At 39.5% G+C, this 27,900-nt stretch overlaps 1 protein-coding gene across 1 annotated transcript; it reads left to right on the top strand.

The window, feature by feature from the left end:
- Positions 1 to 105: 105 nt before the first annotated feature.
- Positions 106 to 27,531, top strand: cplane1 (ciliogenesis and planar polarity effector 1). Its single transcript, XM_061733177.1, has 50 exons — positions 106 to 313; positions 478 to 605; positions 715 to 850; positions 929 to 1,048; positions 1,359 to 1,591; positions 1,715 to 1,818; positions 1,894 to 2,050; positions 2,168 to 2,271; positions 3,201 to 3,383; positions 3,581 to 3,830; positions 3,932 to 4,126; positions 4,223 to 5,007; positions 5,163 to 5,353; positions 6,881 to 6,961; positions 7,048 to 7,212; positions 10,159 to 10,323; positions 10,407 to 10,638; positions 10,758 to 10,891; positions 11,002 to 11,219; positions 11,304 to 11,468; positions 11,826 to 11,973; positions 12,060 to 12,169; positions 12,267 to 12,416; positions 12,517 to 12,625; positions 15,165 to 15,480; positions 15,562 to 16,665; positions 17,000 to 17,151; positions 17,243 to 17,328; positions 17,421 to 17,485; positions 17,738 to 18,065; positions 18,143 to 18,514; positions 18,598 to 19,251; positions 19,367 to 19,539; positions 19,626 to 19,710; positions 19,798 to 19,867; positions 20,720 to 20,854; positions 21,086 to 21,154; positions 21,249 to 21,310; positions 21,563 to 21,800; positions 21,912 to 22,180; positions 22,828 to 22,927; positions 23,104 to 23,292; positions 23,702 to 23,744; positions 23,850 to 23,981; positions 24,076 to 24,256; positions 24,365 to 24,420; positions 24,496 to 24,672; positions 25,684 to 25,820; positions 26,008 to 26,270; positions 26,476 to 27,531. The coding sequence occupies exons 2-50, from the start codon at positions 525 to 527 to the stop codon at positions 26,629 to 26,631; spliced, it is 9,828 nt and encodes a 3,275-aa protein (XP_061589161.1). The 5' UTR covers positions 106 to 313; positions 478 to 524; the 3' UTR covers positions 26,632 to 27,531.
- Positions 27,532 to 27,900: the final 369 nt, after the last annotated feature.

Here is a 27,900-nt window from a genome sequence, read left to right as displayed (position 1 = left end):
ATTTATATTGTTTTATTTATTTGCGATGTCGTCATATCCGGTTATGTTGCTACGGCAACGAGATGAAGCTTCCTTCCAGCGGATCATGGGAAACAGTTCTGCCAACTGGAGCGGAGGGAGTTTCGAAATATTTCACGATTATCTACGTCAAAACTTTCAATGTAATGGAATAATCAGGATTTTAGCAACCACCTGGTATAGGTATAACAAATGAGTAAAACCCATGTAGTTAAAATGTTCAGGTCAGGATTTTTGAGAACCACTTAACCGTGTATTTTACAGATTTAGCTAGGTAGCTAATGCTATGTTAACGGTACGTAAAATGACGGACTGATTCCTGTTTCTTTATACATTTATCACTGTACGCGTGTAAATATTTACACGTATTTTTTAAAGATATCTTTCTTTTAATCCTTATATTACGGGGTTTTAGCCAAACTACAGATTTACTATTTGGGATATTCCATTCTCAACCAGCATTTCGTGGATGTACTATCATAGGGAAACCCTAATGTTGTTCAATCATGGAAATGAAGTTGGAAGTTGTTTTGTCATCAAGCATCAAACGGAAGAAGCCATGGCCCCGATTCTGCTGGCTGGGGCAGGTGAGGGACGATCATTATTGACAAAAAAAAAAGCAGTGCAGATAGTGACACTAAAACTCAGCAATATGTCGTTAAGAAAATGATCTTAAACTTTTATTGTACACCTCAGGAGAAGGAATCTGTGTTTCTGCTGGATGACAGACGGATCAGTGAAATCAATATGGTGTCTGGCCGCACAAAGAAGAAGACACCTAAACTCCATCCTTTCCTCAGCAGTGTGGTCACAATGGCGTCATCCCACAATGGTGAGTGAAGCGTGTTAACTAATAACTAACCAGTTCTCTCAGTTGTGAGCATGCATCATTTGTCTGTTGTTTTTCCAGGAATGTGGCTATGTGGACTTTTGCTGTCTGGAGAATTGTTCCTGTGGAACAAGGATAAGGATTTGTTGAAGACAGCTACATCAGTCCCTGAAGTTGTACAGATAATTACCTCTACTCAAGGTATGAATCTCATACAATAACTGTTGGTCGGCCAGGAGGATGATACTACTTAATAATTGTGGTTTGAATTTAGTAGATGTATTTGTTTTTTATCTTATGCAAGATTCAAATGACTGTTTAATCAGAATCATGCATCTCTATACCCAGAGTTGGATTTACACAGACTGTCACTTGCAAAATGTAGACTCTGGTTTAGGAATTTTTGTATAGTTAGTTTTTTATTTTTAACTGTAGCTGCACACACATAAAGGGATTTCTAGATGTTTGTTTATTTCAGTAAATCATTAAAAATATATGTGTATTTTCACAGGGAATTCCAAAAAGTTGTATCTTCAGGTTTCTTGTGATGGGATGCGAGTGCTCCTGGTAGCCATAACTGGGCAGGCTTTCCTGTGGGAATGTAAGGACCTGAGGGATTTGACAGGACTGCGAGATGGCCCAGTCAAGGGACAGTGGGTGCATATTCAGCCTCTTGATGAGACCATATTACCTTCTCCACAAGACAAAGAAGCATCCCAACACACCATCTTTGTCAAGACAGAGGTCTGCATATTGAGTAAAATACCCAATTTTGTCATGTTTCAAACAGTGACATGTTCATAGACATGTTCTTGTGTTTTAAAGGTCACATAATACATCTTATTTTACTTTCTCCCAATCTCTCAGGTTATGGGTGATATTTGCTTATCAGCCTTTGTTTTCACATCTGGGAAACATCTTATTGTTACTGTCCTTAAAATTAAGTGGAAAGAAAGCCATGTGAGGGTGGGGTAGGTAAATAACTCTATAAAAGTAAGGACTCCATTGGCTATCATTGTTGCTAAAGGTGCTCATTTGTCTTATAGTCCATTTGGTTACAGCATACAGTGGGCCACCAAGACATACCCCATGTCTCGTCTCACCCCACCCTGCCAACCAGTTAAATCCAGAGGAGCCTTGGTGCCAGCCTTCTCCCCAGATGGTCAACTGTTAGCTATTGCTTTGAACCAGAGGAATCCTAAGGTCATTATTTGTCCTCTGTACTTCATTTATAACATCTTAATCATTTTATCTCATGTCAGCTGATTATCACAATTGTGAGAATGTTTTTTTTTTTTCCTTTTTTTTCTTGGAACGCAGGCTACACAGGTCCTCTTTATGAGCACACAGAATTTTGTGTCGATATCAAGTTGCCTTGGGGGATGTGGAAGTAAGAAAATGGATATCCCATCTAAATATATAAGGTCTGTATTGTAATCATAAATACAATGAGGAAAACAAGTGTTGAGATTTGGGTTGTGAAACTGCCAGTCAGTTATTTATGTTAGCAGTCAGCATTTGTTGAATTGATTCTATACTGAGTGAGTTTGAGAGTGTGTGGTTGGTTGTCTATGTGTGGCCCTGCAATGCACCAGCAACCCATCCAGAGAATGCTCTGCTTTTTGCTCCAAGACAGCAGGGATAGGCTTCATCAGGTCCCATGACTGTGAATAGGAAGAAGCAGGTGTAGATAATGACTGGGTGAATCAGTAATACTTCCTTAACCTCCCAAAGGTAAATTATATTGTTTTAGTATTAAGTGAGAATAAGTTAATAAGAAAAATATATTCGACAAGCAGCTGGAAAAGGTTGTAAGTGTAGCAGAGAGAGAGAGAGAGAGAGATTTCCATTAATGGATTGTGGTGTTTTGTTTGTAGCCTGGCAACAACTGAACTGATGATGCCACATGCAGTGTTGATGGGTAACTTAGGTGAACTCTCTCAGTAGACGACATGGATGGAAACTCACAGCCAGCAGTTCATTATCCAAGTGCAGATACACTCCTTTCACCATTATTGTTAGCAGGATTACAATCCATGCTCCTGTAGTGTGTCTGCTCTGTTTCCTGTCTCCGTCACCAATGTAAAGTGAAAGTTGAGTAGACAGGTGTTGCAAATGCATGTTCTAGAAAAAGGGTAGAAATGTGGGAGAGATCAAAAGTGGAGCAAAGACAAAAAGCAAAGCATATTCATATCCTATTATCAGTGGAAAATAAATGACTATCTGCTCATTGCTGTCAGGAGTGACATTGTCAAGTCTGCTCTGGGCCACCTCAAGCTGTCTGTTGTAGTTTGTCAGAAAGAGTGATTGTTTTTTTTCCACCCAAAGTGAATATTAAGAAAATCTTTTTCAGATCTTACTGGGTGGGGAGTGTCAGCTGGTCATCTGGAAGCCTTTTCTTGGCCTGTGTTTTGAAGAGAGGCTCTCTTCTTATGCTGGTTCGCCTCGGAGGGCTTCTCACTCTAACAAGCTCTGGTTGCAGTGTTGACTTTGGTCCTGCACACTTCCTGCCCCTGCACCCTCTAGTCACTTACCGGTAAACTTTTCTCTTGTCATTATTTGTTATAAAGTTATTGCCTTGTGTTGACAGTTTTCTTATTTTTGTTTCTTGTGTCTTTTCTGTCACCAAGTCTTCTCTTTCGATTTATTTTCACAAACACTTTTCAAAATTAAGCTTGAATAAAGTGTAAATCCAGTTTAAAATGTATGTTTGCACTTTGCTTCTCTCTGCAGGCCACCAGTGTCTGCAGTGAGGGGGGATGCCTCCCTGTCTAGCTCCAGCATTTCTGCACGTGATGTCCTGAGGCAGCGGTATTCTGTGACCTGGCATCCACGTCTATTGTATCTCATTGTGTCTGATGGTTACATGGCAACAGTTATGAGGGTCCTAGACAAGCCTTCTCCCTCCTTGTTACTGAAAACACTTCTAAAAGAAACTAGCAAGGATCTTGAGAAAAGCAGCTCCAAGCTAGAGAAATCCCAGGTCATTTGCCAGGAATATCTTGAACTGTAACTATGGTTTATATTTCTTTATGAATCATTTTGGGCCATACACTAACCTTTCTACTAATATTTACTTCTCAGGTTCATGTAAAGGCTTGGCTGGACTTTGTATCTTGCTTGAATCTTGATGGCAGTCCAGAAGACTTCAACTTCACTGTTAGATGTGACTCTACCATCACAGAGCCCATCATTTCAGAGGCCACGGATGAATCCAGATTGCCACTTTTCTTGCAGCAGAGATTGGGTGGTACCAAGGAGCTTCTTGAAAGCATGCAGGTCATTCAAGTTATATTGTGTAGAAACTGCAGTTTCAGATTCTGTGTGAATGTAATGAGGTAATATTGAGTCTGCTGCTTGTGTGTTGTTTATTAGGCTTTCCTTGAGGATGAGTCCGATTTAGACGGAATTCCTGCTGGTCCTCGTGTGGAGGAAGGAGGTCGTTTGGAGTTTGCCTCAATGTTTGATACTCTTCATGCCCTGGGAACGCAAAATGACACTCTGTTTGTTGCTGACCCAAATTATGATAAAGACTTTGTTGAAACGGGGAGGAACACTCCTCTTCGTCGTGAACTAGCGAAGATCCAGAGTAGACTACTAACAGCCTGGGCATTTGGCCTGTCTCTTGGAGATGCTGTGGAAAACAGGGTTCAACTGTTGGAGCATGCACTTTGTTGTGTGGTCCGATTTGCTGCTTTACTTCATTTATTGCCCACCTCCATGGGCGACACAGGAGAAAAGAGCACCTCCATTAATCCCCGCCTCTTGCACCTCATCAAAACCCTTTTGTCTTTCCTTCCCTGGGACAGCAATCCTTCAAACGGACCACATTGCTTGAGGTTGGTGGTGGAGTTCAGTAAGAGAATAGTGCGCCTTCTGCTGATCCCTTCACCTGACTCATGGCAGATTCGTCACTGTCAAGTTTCTTCTCAAAGTTTGGACGGAATCGTTTTTATGTTGCAGCTGGTCTCTGATGCCCTTGACCACACTTATAACTTGAATCACAAAACTGTCTGGTCTTCTGAGGAGGAATCTCCTTCTCAGCAACCAAACCCATGGCATTCGGATGTATACCATGTTCCTCTACTACAAGATGACAAGGAGGGGAAACACAGTTATGCACATGAGGCTCAACCTGTTCCCCAAAGACCATCTAGCAGGTACAACCACTCAATGTATTCTGTTATTATGAGTAAGGGTTTTACTATTTCACTAGATGCTAACAATGGGCATTTGACTGTCACGTATTGAATCCTTTACATATTAGGTAATCTTAAAATTTAATAACAGCAGTTACTTTCTTTTTTTTCGGCAGATTGTTGGGAGTATGGCGACTGATGTACGATATCACACAGCAGTATGTGGAACAACTCAAAAAGTTTAAAGGTTGTGATGGCTGGGAGGAGGTGGAGCAACAGCTGTCTCTCATCATGTCCCAGATTCAGGCAGCTCTGCAGGCTACAGGACAGTGGCTCGAGGACGGCCCTGAACTCCTCAGTTACCCAGGTCTGAAACTATCTTATTGAGTTTATAGTGCTGTAAATGTAAAATGAATAACATTGCTTATTCCATAGTTCACCTCACTTAACTTCTGGCTTAACATGCCTTTGTTTTGTGAATGACTACTTAAAGCAGCACAACGTAACTTTCAGCTTTTCTGAGTTTGGCGGCATCTTTTGGACAAAAGCGGTATTGTTTTACCAGAAAGAACACTACGTTTCCCATGAGCACCAGCACGTACTGCCAGAAAACTCCTGTCCCGTCGCTGCATTTGTTTTGATGAGAGAACACGGGACGCTTTTCTGTTTCACCAAGTGAACAGACGGAATGCAAAAAAAAAGATGTTAAACTGCTGGAAAGGAACTGGAATTTACCGGGATACCTTAAACAAGGAAGCCAGGGAGCGGTATATGGAGAAAATAATGATTATTAACGGTCTGGATCCATATGAAATCCCTACTAAAGAATGAAGCTCCTCGTCGGAGCGCCACTCTTTATAAGGATTTACTGCCGCAGTTCTGCAGAACCACCGTCTCCGGCTACCTTGTTTAGGAGTGTTGGCAGCTGCTTTGGTAAATGTTTGACTCGCCATGTGTTTCAATAAATTTGTATAATAGTACAACATACAGTACATGTTTTGAATCCCTCTTACTTCTCTTTTCTTTTTTTTTGACTACTATATTATGTTGAAGAGGCTCCGAGGCGTGAGCAATATTTTTGTTTTCCTCGTGAGATTATTTTTTTCCTCTGCAGCTACAAATAAGAGTTCATATTTTTTCCTCAAAAAACTAGTTTTATCTGAAGATTGGGGTTAATTGCACCGCAGAGAGCTGGCCTGCAACTGCGTTTAGCTGGCGAAGTGGGGGATAAAACCCGTGTTTTGATCCGACCCGGTCTGTGTGAGTGTTTGTGGTACTGTGTGGAAGGTGTTTGGTCGTTACAGCCGCGATCCAAGCGAGCTGACGACTCTTTCACTCTTTTACTCTGTTATATCAGATACTTGGCCTCCGTGGTTCTGCCTCCGAGCAGGAAACCGGTGAAAAGTTAAACCATTAGCGATCTTTTCCCCACGTCTGTTGTGTGTGGAGCTGCTGCAGCCACAACACAGCAACGGGTTACCAGCTTCTGCGGAGCTCTCGCTCCACGCCCTGCCCATTTTCGTCTCGACTGCGAATCGGGAAGGAGGGGGAAGTGACGTATGCCGTAAAGCAGTCAAAGCCGTAAAGATTTGTAGTTTTTTAGTGTGGCAGGGTTCCTACCATGCTCCTCAAAGTTACATAGTGCCAGTGAAGGCGATACAGACCCATGACAGAGGTGTCATTAAACCTGTTGGAAGTTGATATACCATCACAATGACTCTGGAAATATGATATTAAGGTGGAAAAGTTACGTAGTATCGCTTTAACAAGCAAAATACATAGTTACAACAAAATAATTTGGCTCACGTTGAATAGAAAAGACGTTTTTTGTGACTGTATCTAACTATAAGTAACAGTTTCTTTCAAGCTACAAATTTCACTCTTTAATCCCCAGGAGAGCATCTGTTCCTCTGTGGCTCCTACACACAAAGTGCTAATGCATTGCGACTGCAAATCTGCCAAGAGAGCAACAAAAGTAAGAAGCAGTACTTTAGTTTTTGCTTTAATCTGCCCTTCCATGTAGTCATATTCAGTCTGACACATTTTTTTATTTCTTCTTAGGTTTTGCTCGCAATGTCTTCCAGCAGACACGGCTTTGTCTGGCACTTCTATACAGTCTGTTATCACAGTATCATCTGAGAGAGGCGCAGGAGTTGGGCGACCACATGGCGCAGATGATTCTGCTCAGGGCTGGACACCACAGGGGCAGTTTGAGTTCTGTAACAGGTCAGCTTCGAGTAATAATTCTTCAGTGTGTCGAGTTTTACTTATGGAGTAAGTTAATGGACTCAAGCTGTAAGAAGTCCCTGTCTGTTTGAGACCATCAGGGACATGATCATACATCATGGAGTCAAATGGCACTGTCAAATGAATTTTAATATTTTTTAACCTGCAGCACAAAACTTTGATCTCCCCTCTTTGTTACCATTGTGCTGTAGATACAATTTGGAAAAGCCACAATAATAATCTTAATAATAAATAATAATAATAATAATAATAATAATAATAATAATAATGTCTTTATCCTGCTCCCTTCTTCAGTTCATGAAAACCCGCCATTACTGGTTGACGAGAAATGGTATTTCCATACATAAAAATGCTAAAAAATAAGAGAATTACCTGGAAATAATCATTGTACTCACAGTTGCTTGAATTAATTTCTCAAGATCTGCTGTGTGAAAGATGCCAGTTGTTGGCACTGAAAATTTGTTCATTGTTCTGTAAAAGGTTAGCACTGCAGCGCTTATTGAGACACTTCTTTAAAAGACATAGCTCACAATTCAGTATATTCTTTGGGTGCTTTGTTTAAGAGCCTTCTGAATAATATTTTCACTTTTTATACTGTATGTGCTTTAACTCAGATCAGCTTGATCACCTTTGATTTGTGTCGACTGGTTCAAACCATATCTAAAAACATAATTGATTTATTATAAGAAACACATTTAAAAAACCATCAGAACAACAATTAAAAGAACAAAAATTAAAAATAGGACTGGGGAACACTAGTGAAATTTGAAAGAGTTGGACAGAGGATAAAAATTTTTTTTTTTTTACCAAAACAATAATTATATAATGCTCGAATAACATATGATAGTATAATTTATTAAAATTAAACATTACAAATAATATCAATTGTTACATTACAAAATGGGGGGTTACAACCAGAGGAGACAGTATCTGGCTTAAATATACAATAGGAAAGAAATGTATTCATGCTTCATCACAAACATGCATGACTTACATGAAATAGCAGTTTGAATACTTTTTATTCAAGTTTTGTAACATAAATGTCTTTTTTTCTGGCTGATGTGGTTAATCTGCTTTTGCAGTTTAATTATAATTTGAATTATAAATGTTGTTAATGGGGGGAAGTAATAATCCTTAAGCACTAAGCCTTCATCAGCCTGCCATAATAAAATAATGAATTCACTATTTTTTATTGTTTATTGGATGGATCCCTATTAGCTGCCGCCTTGGCGACCACTAATCTTCCTGGGGTCCATAAAAGTAGAATTTGGCACCATGACAAGTTTGAAAATAAATTCAGATTTTTTTTTTTCCCTAGGGTTGGCTCAATACTGGGATGTAATATTTTAGATACACCTCACTGACTAGATAATTGAAACTTTGAGCTGTACAGTATGGGTCTGCCATAAGATCTTAGTGCAATAGGTGGGTTATAGACTCCCATAACAAGTCCAACATGTCCTGTCTGAAATCAAAAATATTATGGCCTTTCCCAGTAACAAGCAAGCTGCCATAAAGAGGTTGAGGGACCGAAATTGGATAACTCTGAACCCTTTTTTTTATGAGACAGTGTTTCCATGGTAAGTGTTGTATTGGATTGTACACATAAAAAAATCTTAGAAAGTGTTGCTTAAGTAAGACAAAAAAACTTTAAACTTGGAATAACACATTTCTGCCTTTCTTCAGCATCTGTAAAAAAATGTAAATGTGGAATGGTTGTTAAACGAGCATAAAAAGTGGATGAATGGATGGAATGGTTATTTTGAATAAATTGCCATCAGAAAGGTGGAATAGTGTATATTCTACAATGCTGTCCAAGCATCTGACATGCAGTTGGACAAACCATAAATTCAGCTTTAGTGATGTAAGTAACTGCCTTTATACACACACTTAACTTCCTGGATTAAACCTGAGGTAACTAGTCTTGGCATCATCCTTGACTCAGACTTGAACTTCAACTCACACATAAACAAAGTGACCAAAACAGCTTTTTTCCATCTCAGAAACATAGCAAAGGTTCGTCCATTCATAAATCAAAATGATGCTGAGAAGCTAATTCATGCGTTCATATCTAGCCGACTGGACTACTGCAATGCACTCTTCACTGGTCTTCCTAAGAAAACCACTGAAAGACTCCAACTTATTCAAAACTCTGCAGCTAGACTACTAACCAAAACCAAGAGGCGAGAACACATTAGTCCAGTCTTAGCTACTCTACATTGGCTACCTGTGACTTTTAGAATTGATTTTAAGGCCCTCCTTCTCACATACAAAGCCCTAAATGGACAAGGACCAAGCTACATTGCAAACTCCCTAACAAACTACACACCAGCTAGAACACTCCGATCATCTGATGCAGGTCTATTAGAGATCAGCAGAAGTAGACATAAAAAGATTGGTGATGCAGCCTTTGTTAACTATGCCCCAAAGCTGTGGAATGCACTACCCTCAAATATCAGGGAAGCAAACACCTTAGAGATATTCAAAAGGCAGCTTAAAACATATCTGTACACCAAAGCATTTGATTGACCCACCCTCATCACGTTCATCACCACCTTGACCCACCTTCCTCATTAAATACCCTAAACACTTGTTCCAGTTCTTACTGCACCGACTTGCTCTTTTAACTTACTCTGCACTGTACGCACTACTGTTTCATTTTTTGTAAACTTTTATATTTTTAAACTTTACATTTTTTAACTGTCACTATTTATACTCCGTAATGAGATTATGGTAATTCAAGTAACCTATTAGAACGCTAGGATCTGATATGATGTTGATTGTTATTTTATACCTTTCTCTTATTTAAACTGCACTTGCTGTTTGCCTTATTATTGATGTAAAGCACTTTGAGCTACAATTATTGTATGAAATGTGCTATACAAATAAAGTTTTATTATATTATTATTATTATTACTCCAACAGATTCTCTTCCTTGCACATGGCTGCCGACTGACCTTCACAATGAGACAGCCTGTGCGGTGGTTCAAACCCTTGGGAGATTCATGACCTCCTACTTCACCAACCAGCCGCTTCACATTCTTCCCCCTCACAGCGTGGCCGTGCTGCCTCCAGTGCATTTACCTCATGGTTTGTTCCCAAAATGTTCTTTTTTATTAAAAAGATGATTAACTTGAATGCTCTTCTGTAGTAATGCATACATCTCTGCTCAGCCCCCACTGTTGGGCGTTTGGTGCCACTCTGCCAGGAGGAGGTGGCAAGAGCAGTTCGACAACAACATCTGTCAGAAGTATGGACGGTGGACTATGCCCAGGACCTGCTTCTTCTGGGGGGGCTCCTTCCTGAGGCTGTGTGGATGGCCTATCACCTGGGGGACTGGAAGACCGCAGTATCTCTGAGCTTAGCCTATACCAACCATTGTGCTGAACATCCTGACATTACTTGGTCAGTTGGAAAATATAGAATCAACAAAGTACTGTATTTTTTTGCTGCCAACACCAGCGTGTAAAAAAATACAGTTCTACATTTTGACATTTTTGTGAACATGTCATCTTTTATGACAGGTTCAGAAGAAGAGAGCTTCATCTGCCAAAAGTTTTAGAGCCAGAAAGCATTTTTCAGGCTGAACTGGATGGCCTTCTTGGCAATAAATCTGAGTCCCTGGAATACACGGGTAAAGATGATAAGAGCATTACAGGTTGGTAAGACCTTACAGCTTGTTCAGTAAAAAAGAAAATGTATAATCAGTATGGGCATAGAACCTGGTAACTGTGCTGTGTCTCCATTTTTTTATCTCAATTTTTAAAGATTCTCTGGAAGGAGAAGAATGGGACTTGTTACAGGCTTCCATACAGGAGATTCTAAAGGCTTCCGTCATGGCAGGAGTCAATGTCACGTCCTCCCCCTTGTCAAGCTTGCTGGATACAGCCAAGGACATGTGCTCTTCTCTTCCTGCTTTGGTGCCCACTGGGCTCTACCTGCCTTCCCCACCCCTCTACTGCCCTCAGCCTTCCTCCAACACACAGGTATAATGTTGAAATATAATATTTTATGAATATTATTTTATAAAAAGAAAAATAAGCACATTTTGTACGTGTCTTTTTATCCAGGATCATAAAGGGACAGTGGGGCAGCTTGCTGAAGTTGCATGTCGAAACAAAGTGTCTGGGGTTATCCAAAGATTACTGTTACTTCTGAGATCTGGCCATAGTTGCCGTCCTGCTGCCCAGTGGTACATCAGTCATCTGCGACGTGCCAGGCACATTCTACACAAGGTACATCTTTAAGGAGCCTAAAAGTTAATATCTTTCGGCAAGAGTTAACATTTTTAATGATGAAGTAGATTATATGTTTAAAACAACACTTTTCTGACACAAAATTATTTATTATGGTTATTATTTGAAAATAATTTCTGTGGGTTTTTATACTTTACTTCTTTTATGCTACACGTTCAGTGATTCATCATTCATCATTCATCAAAAAATACAATAAAAAGAACTCTTAAGTTGTAGTTGGTTGTGCAGTGTAGACTGCAGATATGACTAGACATGAATGACACTGAAGTCTGTGATTGCAGTTTGGTATCAGGTCCTGTGGAAATTTCAAGTTCAGGTCTATAATTTTGCTTTCAGATCAGGAAGAAGTACTCTTACCCATCAGAAGCTCACAAAGAAAAGGCTTTTCCAGAGGGACTGTTGAAGTTGATCACCCGTGGTGGATACTTCAGGCGAGGCCAGAATAATGATGGTCACCTGGACAATGACACCATTCACACCATTGGTAATATGCCACTCATGGTTAATTCTGAATAGTATAATCAAGTAGCTACTTTCGCCTTGTATTTATTGACTTATTTCTGCAACAAGTGTGTTTCAGGGAGATGTGCGCTTTATGCTGGATGCTTCATGTCAGGGATCAGCTCTCCATTCACTGCAGGAAGTATCAGGTTGCCAGACAGCATGGAGAAGTTAAACAGGTGTTACCTTTGTATATCAACATCTGCCATGTTAATATATGATTCTCATAGTCCTGACTAAAGTTTTTCTTGTGTTTTTATGTGTCCCGTCCCTTAGATTTCTTTTGATCCAGAAGTGAATTCAGCCTCTGTTAATGCTCTCCGTTGGGCCTGTCGTCTTCTACCTTTCTCTCACTTCCTCAGTGCTGAGGAAGTCCTTCAGGACATAATGCTCAGTCTTATCTCTGAACTACCTCCTGTGTCTTTGGTGATAATTCCCAGACTAAAAACACATTGTATTTTATGAAAAAGTAGAAGACTGAGCTTGAATGAGTGTATTTTTCTTCTTTGGCTGTTCCTGTTCGCAGGTGGTAGACACACTGGTACGAGCCTTCCCGGAGGAGGAGTCTGTAAGAGTGCCTTTGCGAGAGAAGTATAACTCACTGATGGAAAGACTGAAGCAATGCAATGTCCTAGGTATACTCACCTCAGTTCACTCTCAAATTTCTTTTAAATTGTATGCAGCATGTAAAGGAAATCAGGATTTATACATATTTTCTGTTGTAAACATGAAATTATTATTCTTATACAATAAGACAAAACATCATAATAAAAGCATTTCTTTCTCCATAATTACATCTAAGATACATATTTCAGTTCATTTCACTTTATTCTATTGAACATTCCATATTTAATTAAATTGGCATCATTTGCACATCTTAAAATAAAGTTTCACCACACTTTTTCAAAATAAATTATTAAAAATGTTTCTACATATCTTATCAATTGCACAATTTTCATAGTGAAATGTATTAGATGAGAAATGTTACCTTTCACCTGAAGTTAAAAATAATAACTTTACTATTTTTATTCAATTAACATTGTTCATGTAAGGATAAAAAAATAGCCGCTGGTATTTTTTAGTATGTAGTTGAACCTTCAGTAATTACTTGACTTAGTTTTGACACCTCAGTGGACATCTTATTATTCTTCAGCACTGATCCTTGCAGCCTTGAAAAACATAATGGGCCAAGTGCACTGTCGCTGGCTTAGCTGAGGTTTGACTCCGTTAAACTCCTGCGTGGTTTAACCTGCAGCTGAGGTTTAGCCTGAACTCAATTGTAGCGTCCTGCAGAAATGTCACATCAACCACTAGAGGGCTCTTTCTTTGCATGTTTGCTTAAACCTAATACAATTATACCACTATGCACAGTCATTTTGTTAACATTTACCCTCGTTCAGTCCAATGAAGGGTTTTATCTCTACATCAAAAACTAGCAGATAAATATGTTTTTGTAGTGCATTAGGCAAGTCTGTTCAGATGGATCACAGTATGGAAAACACCCATGTCTACACACACAAAGATAATAAAGACAGATGACGACAAAGATTATGACTATATTTGACCTGCTGATGGAAGACGCTCACTGTTAATGCGTTCAGAAGATTCATTTGGAACTATGACATTTCCTGGCTTTCTGTTTCCAGGTCTAGTGCAGTGCACATTTGGCCACGTAGCACTTTTGGCACATCCTTCATGATCTCCTGAAAGCTTTTTAAATTCTCAATGTTTCTGCTCCTCACATTTTTGTGTAAGAGGAAGTAATTTATGGGCATTGTTTTAATTGGCTGCTCTAGCCATCTCCAGGGATTGTTCTGACCCTTCCCTTCCAAGATCAATATGTGTCAATCTGTGTGGTTGGTGAATGGCTGGGTTGTTTTGCTTTATGTAAACAGCTTACATCTAGGCTGCAGGTCTGCAGGCTCTGCAAGGTTAATGTTTACATTGCAGCACACTTTGGGTTTCTAGGGGGTTTAACTCAGATCAACTAAACCTGTTCATGTTTCAACACTGCAGTTGAGTTCAACTTTGAGTTTAGCTCTCAGTGAAACTCAAAATGTTGTGGTTTAGGTAGTATTGTGTTAAACTGGAGTGAAGCCAGGTACTGTACATGTTAACTGACTGAACCAGCGTGTCTTGAGAAATTTTTCAGTGCCAGTGTCCCAATGAAATGTACTCAGATTATGTGAGCCTTGTTGAAATATACATCTGTGAGCATAAGAAAAAAATAAATAAAATAGTTTTAAGTTCCTTTTTTTTAACCCCTTTAAACCTGATGTAAAATACACTTTAACTTAAATGTTATTTGTAAAGCTAGCTTTTTTATGAGGGGACAAATGAGGTTTAAGAGAAATGAGCAGAAAAGGGCGTATGCATTGACGTCACTTTCCCACTGGACCACGCCCCCTTACTCGCACTGAGTGGCAAAAACAGCTGCAACTAGTAGGGGAAACTGTGGAAAAGATGGGATACCAGCTGATTATCGGCTTAAATTAAAGGCAGTTGGACTTGACAGTGAACCGTACAGTTACCGAAGAAACAGTGGTCCATGGACATTAATATTTGGCCACGAATCGAGTTTCCTGATTTATATGTACTTAATTTCTACGCCCGGGAAATACACGAAGCAAAGCTTAAAGGCATACAAAAGTCTTGACGCTTGTACCTACTTCAAGGCAGGATTTGTTGGCGAAATTAAAGTGATGAGGACACCGAACTTTATGATTAGACCGTTTAACGTTAGCTACCCAAAAATCCAACATTACCTTATACAAAATGGGAACTGTAAATCCACGTTTTCGTTTCGGTGCCTGGAATCCAGTTGTTTCTGCGAACTGCAGCGATCCATTTGTCTCTCTTAAACTTATTTTTTGGCAGTCTGTAAAACTATAACTCCGATTTCTTGCTAAATATATGAGTATAGTCGATCACACAACAGCTCTTTCCCATTTTAGATGTTTTCGTGTGCTCAAACTGAAAGTACGCTGCCACTCAGTCTTTCTGCCACTCAGTGGGCGTAACCCGCTGTGAAATCACATCTGTGACGTCATGCGCATTCCCTCTTTTGATATTGATGAGGAATGGGGTCTCTAAGTTGTCTGTGTACTTATGTTGGTGTTTGAGCTGACCACTGCATGCTAATAACCCCTATGCATCATTCTTTCTGTTTCTCAGAAGAGGAGAAAGGTGAGGCGAATGAGGCAATGATGATTCTGTTTCAAGACAAATTCAGGCAGAGGAGGAAACATCTGGTGCGCTTGCAGAGACACTTGGCAACCCCTGAGCTCCATCTGTGGGAAAGAGATGAGGAAGAAGAGGATAGGGGGAGCAAGCATGGCATGGCCATGTTAAGACAACTAACACTGAGCACAAGCCTGAGCACCAGCAGTTTAACTGATTGTGGACTCCAGACAGTGAGCAGTGATGTAACCACAGCAGAAAATACATCTGAGGTTACTTTTTCTGAACAGCATTGTGGAGCCATGAGCAGGTACCCAGTATGGAAAAGTTGCACTACAATTATTCTTAGGAGTGATGTGTTTCATACTTTTATTTGTGATGATCTTTTCAGAGGCAAAAGAGCAAAGAAAGACAGAGAACACACTAAGAAGAATGCTGTCAAGACTAAAGATGCCATTCAAGAGGAAGGTCACAGAGGAGAAGCCAAGGAGAAAGAGAAACCTTCTCTACCAGTGGTTGGCACCTGGGAGTTTGAGCAGGAAGATGAAGAGTATCTGAATTTCCTGGATCTCTTCCTAAGCTATGTCCTAGAGAAAGACAGCACTGCTGGCGTGGACTCCGGCAGTGAACTACCTTTGCTGAAGGGATTTTGTGCTGAGTTAAGGGAGAGAGAGTTGCATTCTCTAACCTTTGATGTGCTCACCACTATTCATCGTCGTCAAAGAGATGAGCATCATCCAGACAGAAAGCACTTGGGCAGAGTCCTGCCTGTGTTCAGAGCTGGCTCCTGCTATACATCTGCAAAAGAAGTTACTACAACACCTGAGCAGCACATTTTTTCCATCCAAAGTGATGCTCCATTATCCAGGGCTAGCCTTCCTATCAGCTCTCATCCTGAACAGGAAGAGATGAAGCAAGGTTTGTTTGGCTGCCGTCAGCAAAGAAATGTGCCTCCAGGGAAAATAAAGAGAGCCGGTCTTAGTTTTGAAACCAGCCTTAGTCAGAGTGCCTTGCCAATAGCGCATCCTCCAAAGAGCTTCATATCAGACTCCTCATTGTCTGTGGAAGCTGTAACTGAATTGCAGCAGGGCCTGGATCTTAAATTAGAAACGCAGTTTCCCAAGCTGGGAAGGCTGCTTGTGTGGATGGTACGCTGGGCTGACAGAAGGGTGTGGTCAGGACACCGTGTTAAAATGAAGAAGGATAAAGAGGAAACAGCTGATGAAGGAGTTGTGATTCGTGTCAAAGCGTCAGCACCTGCTATCCTCACATCCCTAAATTTGCTGAAACGCAGGTTCGCAGTTCTGACGGGGACTGACCGCTACAGTTCCCACATCCATGTTCCAGAAGTGAAATTAACTGTTGCGCCTGTGCTGCAACCTGAGATGGAAAGGAAGCTGGACAGGGAGAGCAGTGTTGATACGGGCTACCCTGGATCTGCACACACTCCTATCACTGGCCTTGATCATAATTTGCAACCAGAGGACCTATCCATGTGAGTTTCACAACGTTTTTAAACAGTTTACATCACAATATAGTGGACCAAAGGGAATCTTGTTTGAGAGATTAGTCTATGTTAGTATAGAGTACAAAGCTATGCTTTGTATGGTATCATGTGGATTATCAGTTTGTCACGTGTGATATTTTAAAGACTTCAATTATTGTTTTGAAAAAATAATTGCTTTCCAGCAAAATTTCATGTAAATTAAAAAACTCAGTAGTAGTGAGAAGAAAATACCTGCATTTGTTGTTTGTTGTGTAATTACTGAATACCTTTTTGAATTTTAGTGTACAGTATGTGCATGATATTTAGTATTCTTTCTTTGCAGTGGTTCTTGTCCAGATGAGCCAGAAGAGTTGATGTTTCAGAGAACATCTCTCCCTTGTGACCAGTCTCAAATAACCTTAGATACTCAACCAAGACATTCCAGTCCACAGACACAATGTCTCGATGACTTAGATGTTACTCCGGAAAAAGAAAGTATGTTATAAAGCTTTATTGCAACATAAAGGCTACAGTAAGGCAGATTCTTGGAAAATGGAAACGTAATTGGTATGTTTGATTTTTGTAGGCAGAGTTTGTGACAGTGAGGGTTTGGATGTGTCACTTTCTGGCTCCAGTAAAGACATCTCTGCAAGCATCTTCACGCCTGAAACGGTTAATATCAACTCTTAATTTTCCTTGTCTCTATATGTATAGTTCAGGCTCTTACATAGAGATATGTTTTTATTTCTTCTTTTCCTTTACAGAGTTTAAAACTTGCAGACCAAGACAATGCAGAACGAGTTGAAGAGGTGTCCAGTTCATCCTCCTTGTAAGCTATGAATTTGAGATGATTTATTTACTTGTGAATGGAGGTATGAATAGTTTTCAAAGAAAAGCTATGGCTTAAATAACTAAGTTACTGCCAAAGTCATAGCAGAAAGTTTCATTTTTATGTATTATTCATGAAAAAGTACAAACCTTGCTGAGTCATTTCCATATTTTTTTGGCTGAGCTACAGATCAAAACATGCAAAAGGTTTGATGAAATTGAATGCTGAAATTGCCTTTTTGTCTTTGTTAAGGCACAGTTTTCCTGCTGGACATCCAGATTGTTCTGCCCCTTTCACAGTCCAACCAAAGGCAACTGTTCATGCAAAACCTTCAAATACAAGTGCTTTGCTGCTTCCCAACAGTGATGTTGATCCTTCAAGTCTCCAGCCAAAAAAGAGCTCCCCAGGAACAGGTGCATCCACAGCAACATGGGCATCCACAGCAGCAGGGGCATCCCCACCAATAGGTGCACCCACAGCAACAGGGACACCCACTGCAGAAACTACAACCCTAAATCAGCCATTGACAACCTCCCCAATGAGACAGCGTCTGGGTGAAGACTTATTCCGACTGGTTCAGGTAAGAACAATCTACTGAATGAAGGGGTTGAATTAAAAGATCAGCTCTTACCTAAAGTAATGTGTCCTTTTTTTCAGCATATCAACTACATGAGTCTAAGTGAGGTTCTGGGAGCTTCGTTTTCCAACGTTCAATTACCCCAGCAGAATTCTTCTGTGGCCCAGGCTGACATTACTTCATCACACCCTAATGTGCCATCATCGTTATCTGCTCAATTCATTCCTGAGTTTAATGCATCATCCATTCAAACGATCCCTGCACTACCTCAGACATTGATTTGTGTGCCAAATTCAAGATCCATTGAACCTCAGTTTGATCAGACAACTGCATGTAAGTTTGCAGACCAGTCTGCCTTGAGGAGCTCAGACAAAACCTCTGCAGCAGCTGACCAGCATTTTTCAAACCCAACACTCCCCTCCAAATCCAGTGGTGCAGGTGTAAATGTTCAGGTACTGGTGTGATATCTTCTTAAATTGTGATGTATCCTCTTTTGGTGTAAAAGGATCTTACACATTCATTTTCTTTGCTTCAGGAAATGCAGCCTCTGATCATCCAGGCAGAGTCACTGGATATTCAGCAAGAGGAGACCAGGAGTTTAATACCCTCTTCACAGGGACTCCTGGCCACTACTGAATCCAGTCATATTGCTCAAAAGACTCCTGTGTTGCTGCCATTTAAAGGTGGTTCACAGAATGGCTCTGCTCCTGAAGTGTCAGGTGTGAAGTTACTCAAAATTCCCCACCCTCTTTCTTCCCAGGATAGTACCCCACACTATCCACCCCTACAACAGACTCTACACGCTCCAAACCCAGAAACTGTTGGATCTTACCAGCACAGGCTTAAACATGACAACCAAGCCATGAATGATAAGAAAAGAAGAGAAGAGAGAAACAGGTTTTCAGTTCCAACAAAACCTCTCAGTCTTAATTTGTCACGTGATCCAACTCCCAGGAACTCACAGCTGCAGATCTTGGAAGTAGGGAAGTCCATTTTACAAGGGTTCACACAAACACGTTCACCAACGCAAGGTCTTCGCCTGCTGCAGTTGCAACCTGTTGCACCCAACACCGTCACATTCCCCAAATTATCTCTCCCATTGTGCTCCCGGCCTTCAACTGTCATTGCAGCTCCAGTAATGGACACGCGTACGGTCAAGCTTCTGCATATTGATTCTGGACCCAAAATGGTAAGCAGTTGTTTCAAGCTGGGTAGGTTGCTTGCTTCCATTGATTTTTAAAATCAAGAAGAATTAAATCTTGCATATTAATCTTATAATTTATACATATGTGGATTTACTGCAGATGTTGCCTCAGGCAGTTCCCTCAACCCATATGAGCCGTCTTATCTCCATGGGAGAGTTACAGAGTTCAGAGGTTGGCCAGGAGGAGGCTGAAGCCACTTTGATGCATTTGCTTAAAGTAGATCAATCTACTGAAAGACTGACCACTTCTTCTAGCTGTACCCCAAGCAAGAGGCAATAGTATATTCATTTTAATGTTAGACATTTCCTGTTATGGATATGGATAATTTATTTACTGTTCTCTGTTGTGTTGTTTACAGGAAGAAGAGGAGAGAGGAGAAAGCAAAGGGAAGAAAAACAGAGATCACGTTTAGACCAAATGAGTCTATCATTCCAGCTCAAGAGGTAGAATAGCACTAATCCTAATATTCTCTCTTTACAAATTTTAAGCTGCTTTACCAACTTTATATGTTTTCTTTGATATATCTTTAGGCTACAGATGTACCTGTAAGTGACGAGCCTGTAGTTGCTGAAGACACCACTCCTGGACAGATCCCCACAGGTGATAACATAACATAGAATTTTAAATGATTAAAACAAGATTTTGTATTTTCACTCAATTTTGTTCAAAACCATATAGATTGCCAGGTAATAGACAAATATTTTGTCTTTTCAAAAATAGAGGAATCACTGCAAGAAACACACATCTTGACTATTGAAAGGAGAATAAGATAAGATAAGATAAGATAAGAAATCCTTTAATAGTCCCCCAGAGGGGAAATTTCCAGATTACAGCAGCAAAGGGGATAGTGCAAAACACAAGAGGCATCAATATTACACAATAATAATAATAATAATAATAATAATAAAAAACACTATAAACAGTATATACAATAATAATAATAAGAAGAAGAAGGAGAATAAAAATAGTAATAAATAAAAAATACTAGTATACAAAAAAAGAAAAACAGATGGATATTTAGATAGATGTTATTTATGCACGTTGAGGTGAATGATATTGCACATTATTTTCTAGTATGTATATTTATTGTCAGGTTGTTAAGGTTGTGGTCTACTGTGAGCAGTGTTGGTTGTGTAGTCTCACAGCTGCAGCTGCATATATTTTATATTTACAGCCAATTCAATAAAAAGACACTCATGAGCATTGCAAAATTGACATTTATTTGGAATGTTAAGGACTGAAGTTTCACTTAGTCCTTTATGTAATTAGATTAGAAAAAGTAATTGAAGAAGGCAAGCCTTGTAAGCGTCTGACATTTTCACAGAGACGTTTCCAGTGATTGTGAGTCTAGCAAATTTTGCATACTGTGTAATGTATTTCTTTATCAGGCGAATAGAAAAACTGTTATGGCCTATCTAAAATGGATTTGATCTGCTGTTATTTAAATCCCAGGATCCTCTGACTCTTTGCTGACTGGTCAAAGATTATTGGATAAGGTCTTCTTCACTTCAGCTGAACTTCATGCCTTTGCATCCACAAGTAAACAACCCCCAGAGTTCCAAGATGCTTTCACTAACACAGACCCATGTGAGTCATCACCAGGGTTATTTTCTCTGTTAATATTATCACAGTTTTTGCACCATTTTGATGTTTTTAACACGCATTTTCTGTCAAATATCATGATTTGAAAAGTTAAAAGTTTCCATATCAGAAACTGATATATTCACTTTCATGAATATATAGGGTTGTTTTAAGTGAACTTTTCACAAAATATAAAATATAGGCAAATATTCTTAAAGCTCCTTGTTTTTCTTTAAGCTTGTCCTCTGTTACTGGTGGATAAAGCTGTGTCTGTCCAGGCCTCTGTTATGACTGGCAGCCTAAAATGTAAGCTGGTCTGGAAGGACAACACACTAGACTATGTTTTTCTTAGAGTAAATATTTTAAAAACACTACTTATCTATCTCTTTTCCCAATCTAGCCCAAAGTAATGATGACCCTGTTCGAGACACAGAAGAGACTCCACAGGAACCAGAGAGTTTGGTAGGAATCCAGGCTCTGCATGATGAATGGCACCTTACAGCTTATGGCAGCTGTGTGCAATTACAAGATATGGAAAGCAACATATTCAGTGACACTGGCACATCCTTTCATGTCCCGTTTCTGTGTCATTTTTAGTTAGTGAGCACAGACACACCATCCGTGTGATGTCCACACATACATTTCCTTTGTTATTTTGACAAAGATCAACTTTGAATATTGAATATTTTCATTCTTTGTTTCGCTGTCTTGCAGGATCACTGTGGCCGCCAGTTTATAAGTGTCTTAGATCTAGAGGATGTGCTTCAGCATGAAGCTCTGCCACCACCTCCGAGTCCAGAACAACAACATGCTCCTACCCTTCATCCCTCCTCACCCTCTTCTGCTGAGCTTCATGTTTTTGCAAGTTCTGTTATCCAGAGTTCTGCTGCTACTAAGCCCCAGCCCTCAGTCACAGTTCCTGAGAATCTTCAGAAACCCACCACTCGTCAAGGTCTTTTTATGTGTCTATACGTACAGTGTTACACAGTTAAGTCTTGATACTGAGACAGTTATACCCTTTTGGTGCTAATAGCTGATCTGGTGCTCATCCTGTGTATCCTAGATATCCCTGAGGAGTCTCCCTCATTCAGCCATTACCGACACAGTTTCAGAGTTTCAGAAAGCTTCACACTGGAAGAAGACGTGATCGTTGATCCATCTGATTCTGCGATCTGTCGAGCCATATCGACCCAGAGTTCTGTAACTCCCAGAGCCTCCTCCTCTCCTCCTACTGTGTGGTTGTCCTCTCGGCTGTCCGAGCTGGATGCCCAGCTGGCTGCTTTACAGAACATTGCAGATCATTTGGAGATGGACTTCTCAAACTCCAGAATGGTATATTAGCACTATTTGTACTTACCGTATTTTCCGCACTATAAGGCGCACCTAAAAGCCTTACATTTTTTCAAAAGCTGACCATGTGACTTATAATCCGGTGAGCCTTATATGTGGATCAATATTGAGCCGCAACAGGTCTCGCAACCATAGACATGTATACGTATTTTGAGCAACGAAAAACAATAAAATATATTTATTCTAATATGTCAAGATCACAATAATCTTCCAATTTAGAACTAAAATATTAAAGAACTCACACAAATAAAATACACTTCAATTAAATACTTAGTTTGTTTTCTTTTGTAATTTATTTTCCCAAGCCACTCGGAGCCGCAGTATAAGGATGAAAGAGCTGCATGCGGCTCCGGAGCCGCGGGTTGCCGACCCTTGGTCTAATGGATGCATAACGTAACCCCAGCCTCTACTGTAGCGCCTTATAATGCAGTGCGCCTTATATATGGAAAAGGTTTTAAAATACGTCATTCATTGAAGGTGCGCCTTATAATGTGGTGTGCCTTAGAGTGCGGAAAATACGGTATTCTACCAATATTTTTTGTTCCATTTAAGTTCACAGACTCTTGAAAGCAGGTGTGTTTATGCAGTACTGCAGATCATCCTTTCTCCTCCGCTATGTTTTTATGCAGCTGGTAAACAGAGTTGAAAAACTCTCTTCAGACATAGCTCCTGATGTGAAGACTTCTCCAGCAACAAAGAAAACTGTCAGACTCTCTGTTCCACTGGAAGGTATGGCCTAAACACTCTAACTGATATGAAAACCTGTTATAAAAAAATACAACTGTATGTTGAATGACTTTGTTAGTCTGTGAAGACTGCATGGAAAATGCCAGAAAGCTGTAATACCAGATGCATATCATAACAGTTTGATTCTGCTAATAGCCACTGTTTATTATATATAATAGCATGGACACCAAGACCTGAACCTGCTGTTTTAGCTGAAATGAGTCCCTGTGAAGAGCACAACAAAAATCAAGATGAGGAACATTTGGTCCATCAAGACTACTTCAATCCTGGAACAAAGACATCTCCTCATTTTTCTCCTTGTTCTGACAGCCACAAAGCAGGTTCTTCTCATATTTACCCCCCACCAGGTAAACACAAGCTTATGTTTCTGCTCTACACCTATTTAGGAAATCATTCTGTATTTACACCAGTAAATCTACAATATTATGACTGAAAACAACAGGGATCAGTGTTAAAATGACTCAAAATCCAGACCTAGGCCAGTTTGAAATACATTGGCTGAACTTAAAGAGAGCTGTACATAAATGAATGCCTGCAAAGCTCCAGTTTACTAGAAACTTAACGGAATTCAATTGCCTTTTATTGCCAACATTACACATTGTATAATGAAATTGTAGAGCTTAATGCACTGAAGCAACATTATAAAGAAGAATTGGCCAATATTCCTCCATAACAATGTTTTGGAAAAGGTGTAGCCTTCTTTCTTAATATGTGAATTATTTCAGCAAGTTCTAAAACTAATCTTTTTTCTGTCAGGTATGAAAGATAACTTCCTTGAGATGTCTGGGATATTACATGAGTAAGTTAAGTAGATCAGGATTCATAAAATATTTAATGACTTCTTTGTTTTAACTGTGTTTACCTGTCATGCTATGTTTTACAATATTCACCTCTCAATCTGTAGACAGACTGATGTGAATCTAGGTCAGACTGAGCTATCTGATACAGTAGAAATCCTAGACGAGTTGGTGAGGGAAGGATATTTATCACCAACTGACTGGGATTTGTCCACTTCACAGACTGCACACCGTAGCAGGTGGAGTATTCATTTTAAAATTGTGTTATGTAAGTGGATACGTGAATATTTATGATTATTCTTAATGTGATAAATAATATGGTGAACACTACAGCATGCAAGACCAGCAGCAGAGTAGCAGGATGTCACCGAAAGGAGCCTTTCCTCAGGACGACAGGAGAGAGCTGAGGATATGGATGAGAACGAAACAACGGGAAAGACTGGCTGTTTATCAAAAACACAGAGAGAGACTGAGAGAGAGGGAGCGAAAACCATTTCACTCCTCTTCAACAGGGGTCAGATATGGTTATCTTCTCACCAGAGCTCATATTTTATGTGCTGTTTTTAATAGATGTGTATTTTTTTGTAATAACATTCACATTTTGTTCACTTGTTTTCTCCAGCGATCAGAAAACAGAAATCAAACAACCACTTGGAGAACCAGAGAAGAAAGAGAAAAGTAAGCGCTCTTCAAAACTGTCCTCTGAATTCTTAGACGTGTATTTGTAAAGTATCATTTCTCTTGGTGTAATAGGTTCATGCTTCTGGAGCAATACAAGCAAAGGACACGTGAGGCTTGCTCTTTGGCTGTAGACTTTTTGGGCTCACCTGCAGCCGTGTGCAGTTCCCCACAGACCGACTGTCGTCCGCTGAGCTCCACCTCGCGGTCAACCCCAGCTCCACCTCATGGAAGCACTTCTGGCACGGAAAGGTGACCGGGACCTCACCTTATTAAATATACCGTATTTTCTGGACTATAAGCCGCTACTTTTTTCATAGGTTTTGAACCGTGCGGCTTATACAAAGGTGCGGCTATTCTGTGGATTTTTCTTCCACCGCTCGGGCGCTCTAACCGGAATTAGAATCAAAACTAAGACAAAATAAATGCAAAGAAGAATACGCTACTTCTTCTTTAGCAGATAGAAGTAGGTAGAAGCAGATTTCAAACAGATAAATAGATAAATAAATACCGGTTATTTTCTCTTGGTTCTGTCCCGTTTTAATCAGCAAAGTTGCTGCCGTGTTAAAAGACACTGTTAGGAAAGGATCTATTTAGGTACGAACATGTACATCATTTACAGTTCAAAATCCTTCTGTACATGTAGTAAATATCTAATCTAACAACATAAATATCTGCGGCTTGCATATCTTTTTTTTTTTTTTAAATAGAGCAGATGCGGCTTATATATAGGTGCGGCTTGTATGTCTTTTTTTAATTATTTTTTTTAAAATAGAGCGGGTGCGGCTTATATATAGGTGCGGCTTATAGTCCAGAAAATACGGTAGTTGTTTTCAGAGCTAGCAGTTCAACTCAATGTTATTATTGATTATTAATTATAATATATAATACACCATTGTCTTGACAGTCCCAAACCTTTACTACATGTTTGCTTTAACAGATATGCCAGTAACTGAAATGTAAAATTGTTTAAAGACTTCTGAAAGACTCAAAACCTCCGCTAACCTGGGTTGGTGCGCTCGACTAACATTAGCTAACAGAGGAGTGCCTGAGTCCTTGTTCTTATTGCTGAGCATAATCTCAAATCATTAGCTGCATGTTTGAGGACATAATCATGAACAAAGAATTTTGAGCTGGTAGTAAGAGCATTTTCATATTTAAAGTGCCTGTAACTCTCATAAAGAGCTTTAGTTATACATATTTAATTTAATAAATATGATGATTCACTTTTTTGGTTGTATGAGATATATATTTTTCTTACAGGACCCGCAATATTTCTTTCAATGAAAAAAGAAGTGTTGAGTCACTGTCAGGACAACCTGTGACCCACCTTGGTCCACAGTATGTGACAGGGAGGCCTTCAGAAGATCTCAGTGTGAGACTGGGACTTTATCGACCAGGTAGCCATCTTAAAAATAAATAGACAACATAAATGTTTGTCATTTATATATATTTATATATATATATATATATATATATATATATATATATATATATATATATATATATATATATATATATATATATATATATGAGAGACAGAGAGAGAACCATATTTATTTTGTGATTTACTTTCTTTTTTTTTAGTGACTGTTTTGCCAGGGGACCGTTTGTCTCAGGTGACGAGACGTGGCATGCTTAGCACCAAGCCACACACTAGACATAACTCTCCCAGGCAGAGTGATAGACGCTGTGTTGGATATCAGAGTAAAGCCAGTTTGAACAGCACTTTTTCAGCAGGAGCCGCTGTGGAAAGAGGGATTCTAAGGGATCAGACAACACTGGAAGAGAAAGAAGTAGTGAACCATTCAGAATTGCACATAGGACAGGACATGGAGGAGTCTAATGCTGTAAGAATCATACCTACATATACAGTATTTATGGGATTCAATCTCCATTAATGGAAAATAAATAACCCTACCATTACTTCAATCAAGATTATTGTTGTCTAGTTATTTTTCATAATTCATGTTGCAAAGTATTTCATGTAATTCTCTAAATCTTGTTTTTGACAGATGCTTTTCACTATGACTTTTTCATTTCTGCATTTCTCAGGCCTTGGTGGGACTTTTGGGTGAGGAACACGTTGGTGCCAGAGGTGGTGTTTCACAGATGGACTGGCTGGACAATCTTTCTGACAGTGCCGGCAGCAGCCTCAGCAAAATAGACTGGGCTGCTATTGAGAGGATGGTGGCTGCAGAAGAACTTTGAACTTAAATAAAAAGTACCATCTGGACACATAAGAAGATTGGAAAAGAAATATGTGACAAGTACCTACTGGATATAACAAGGGTTTTTAACTGTGATGACGGCGATGATATTTTGATAGTCTGTTCACAATAAGCAGTGATATATTTAGCATTTGTATAATTATTTGAAATGTTTTTTTTTCTTAATAGTTAGACTTTCTTTTTGTAATACCTGGCTGTGTTAATTTACATTTTGAAACCGTATCTCCTCATTGATTGTAAATATATTTAACTGTAACTGTAAGCTCCCTTGATCCATTCAAGATACATATAGTGTTTGAATAATTTCTGGTTTTCTTCTTCTTTCTTGGTTTGGGCAGCCTTGGTCAACATGTAGGCCTATGCGGCTGTGAATAAACTGCTCAAATAAAATATAAGCTGGTGTCCAAAAGGCATGAAGTTAAAGATTACACGTTTTTACTATTATTTATCAAGCTTTTGTTTTTTTGCGTCTTTTACAGTGTCTGCCAAGTATACATTTGATTTACTTATTTTGCCACCCAAGAGTTTTTCGCTTTTATGAGTCATTTTTGTTCTTACTGCAAAAAGAATCACTCTGTGAGATTGATGAGCCATCTTGCGGTGGTTTATTACACATTTTGGGGTAGATTTTGGCATATTATTCTTTTGTAAAATCCATCTTTTCTTCATCTCCACTTTTCTTTGGTGAGTGCACATTTTTTTCCGCCATGGAATTGTTGTCTTTGTTACCTTCCTGCAACACAGGTCCAAAGCATGATCGTGATCAGTCAAAAGGGATTGGATTAATCTATTTTACATTCTAAGGTGCAATTTTCCAGGTTCATTTCAATCATTCAGACCTCAACTTGACTTATTACGTTCCTGTTGTGTCTTATTTTCATTAGCCTATATTGCAAATAAAATAAAATATTTTCTCATTGCCTTTGTCTGCTTTGCTGTGTGATGAACATATTCTTTAATTTAATCCATGGCTGCGGAATCTTGGAAAAAAACGTTTTAGAGAAGTTCTTTAAAAAGATAAATCAATCAAGTTTTCAAGTTATTTCAAACATGAACAGCAGCTCATATCTACCAAATAGAGCCATATATTAATGAATGTACCACTGTATCACTCTTAACCATACGTTGAAGTTGCTGTAGGCTACTGTAGTCTGTTCCTTGCCAACTCTAGTCTCTGTTGAACATTTTACTCAAACTTCAGACCTGCGTGAAGCTGCTGCCCCCCCCACCCCACGCAAAACTCAGTGAA

The sequence above is a fragment of the Cololabis saira genome, chromosome 11, assembly GCF_033807715.1.
Source record: "Cololabis saira isolate AMF1-May2022 chromosome 11, fColSai1.1, whole genome shotgun sequence".
NCBI lineage: Eukaryota > Metazoa > Chordata > Actinopteri > Beloniformes > Belonidae > Cololabis > Cololabis saira.
The sequence above is the reverse complement of the archived record's forward strand: the minus strand, read 5'-3'. Positions and strand labels throughout refer to the sequence as shown.

Coding starts and splice junctions, on each gene's coding strand:
- cplane1 (XM_061733177.1), top strand. CDS start 525: ATGGAAATGAAGTTGGAAGTTGTTTTGTCATCAAGCATCAAACGGAAG. Junction 12,626..15,164: donor GAAGCAATGCAATGTCCTAG/GTATACTCACCT, acceptor TCTGTTTCTCAG/AAGAGGAGAAAGGTGAGGCG. Junction 21,155..21,248: donor TATGACTGGCAGCCTAAAAT/GTAAGCTGGTCT, acceptor TTCCCAATCTAG/CCCAAAGTAATGATGACCCT.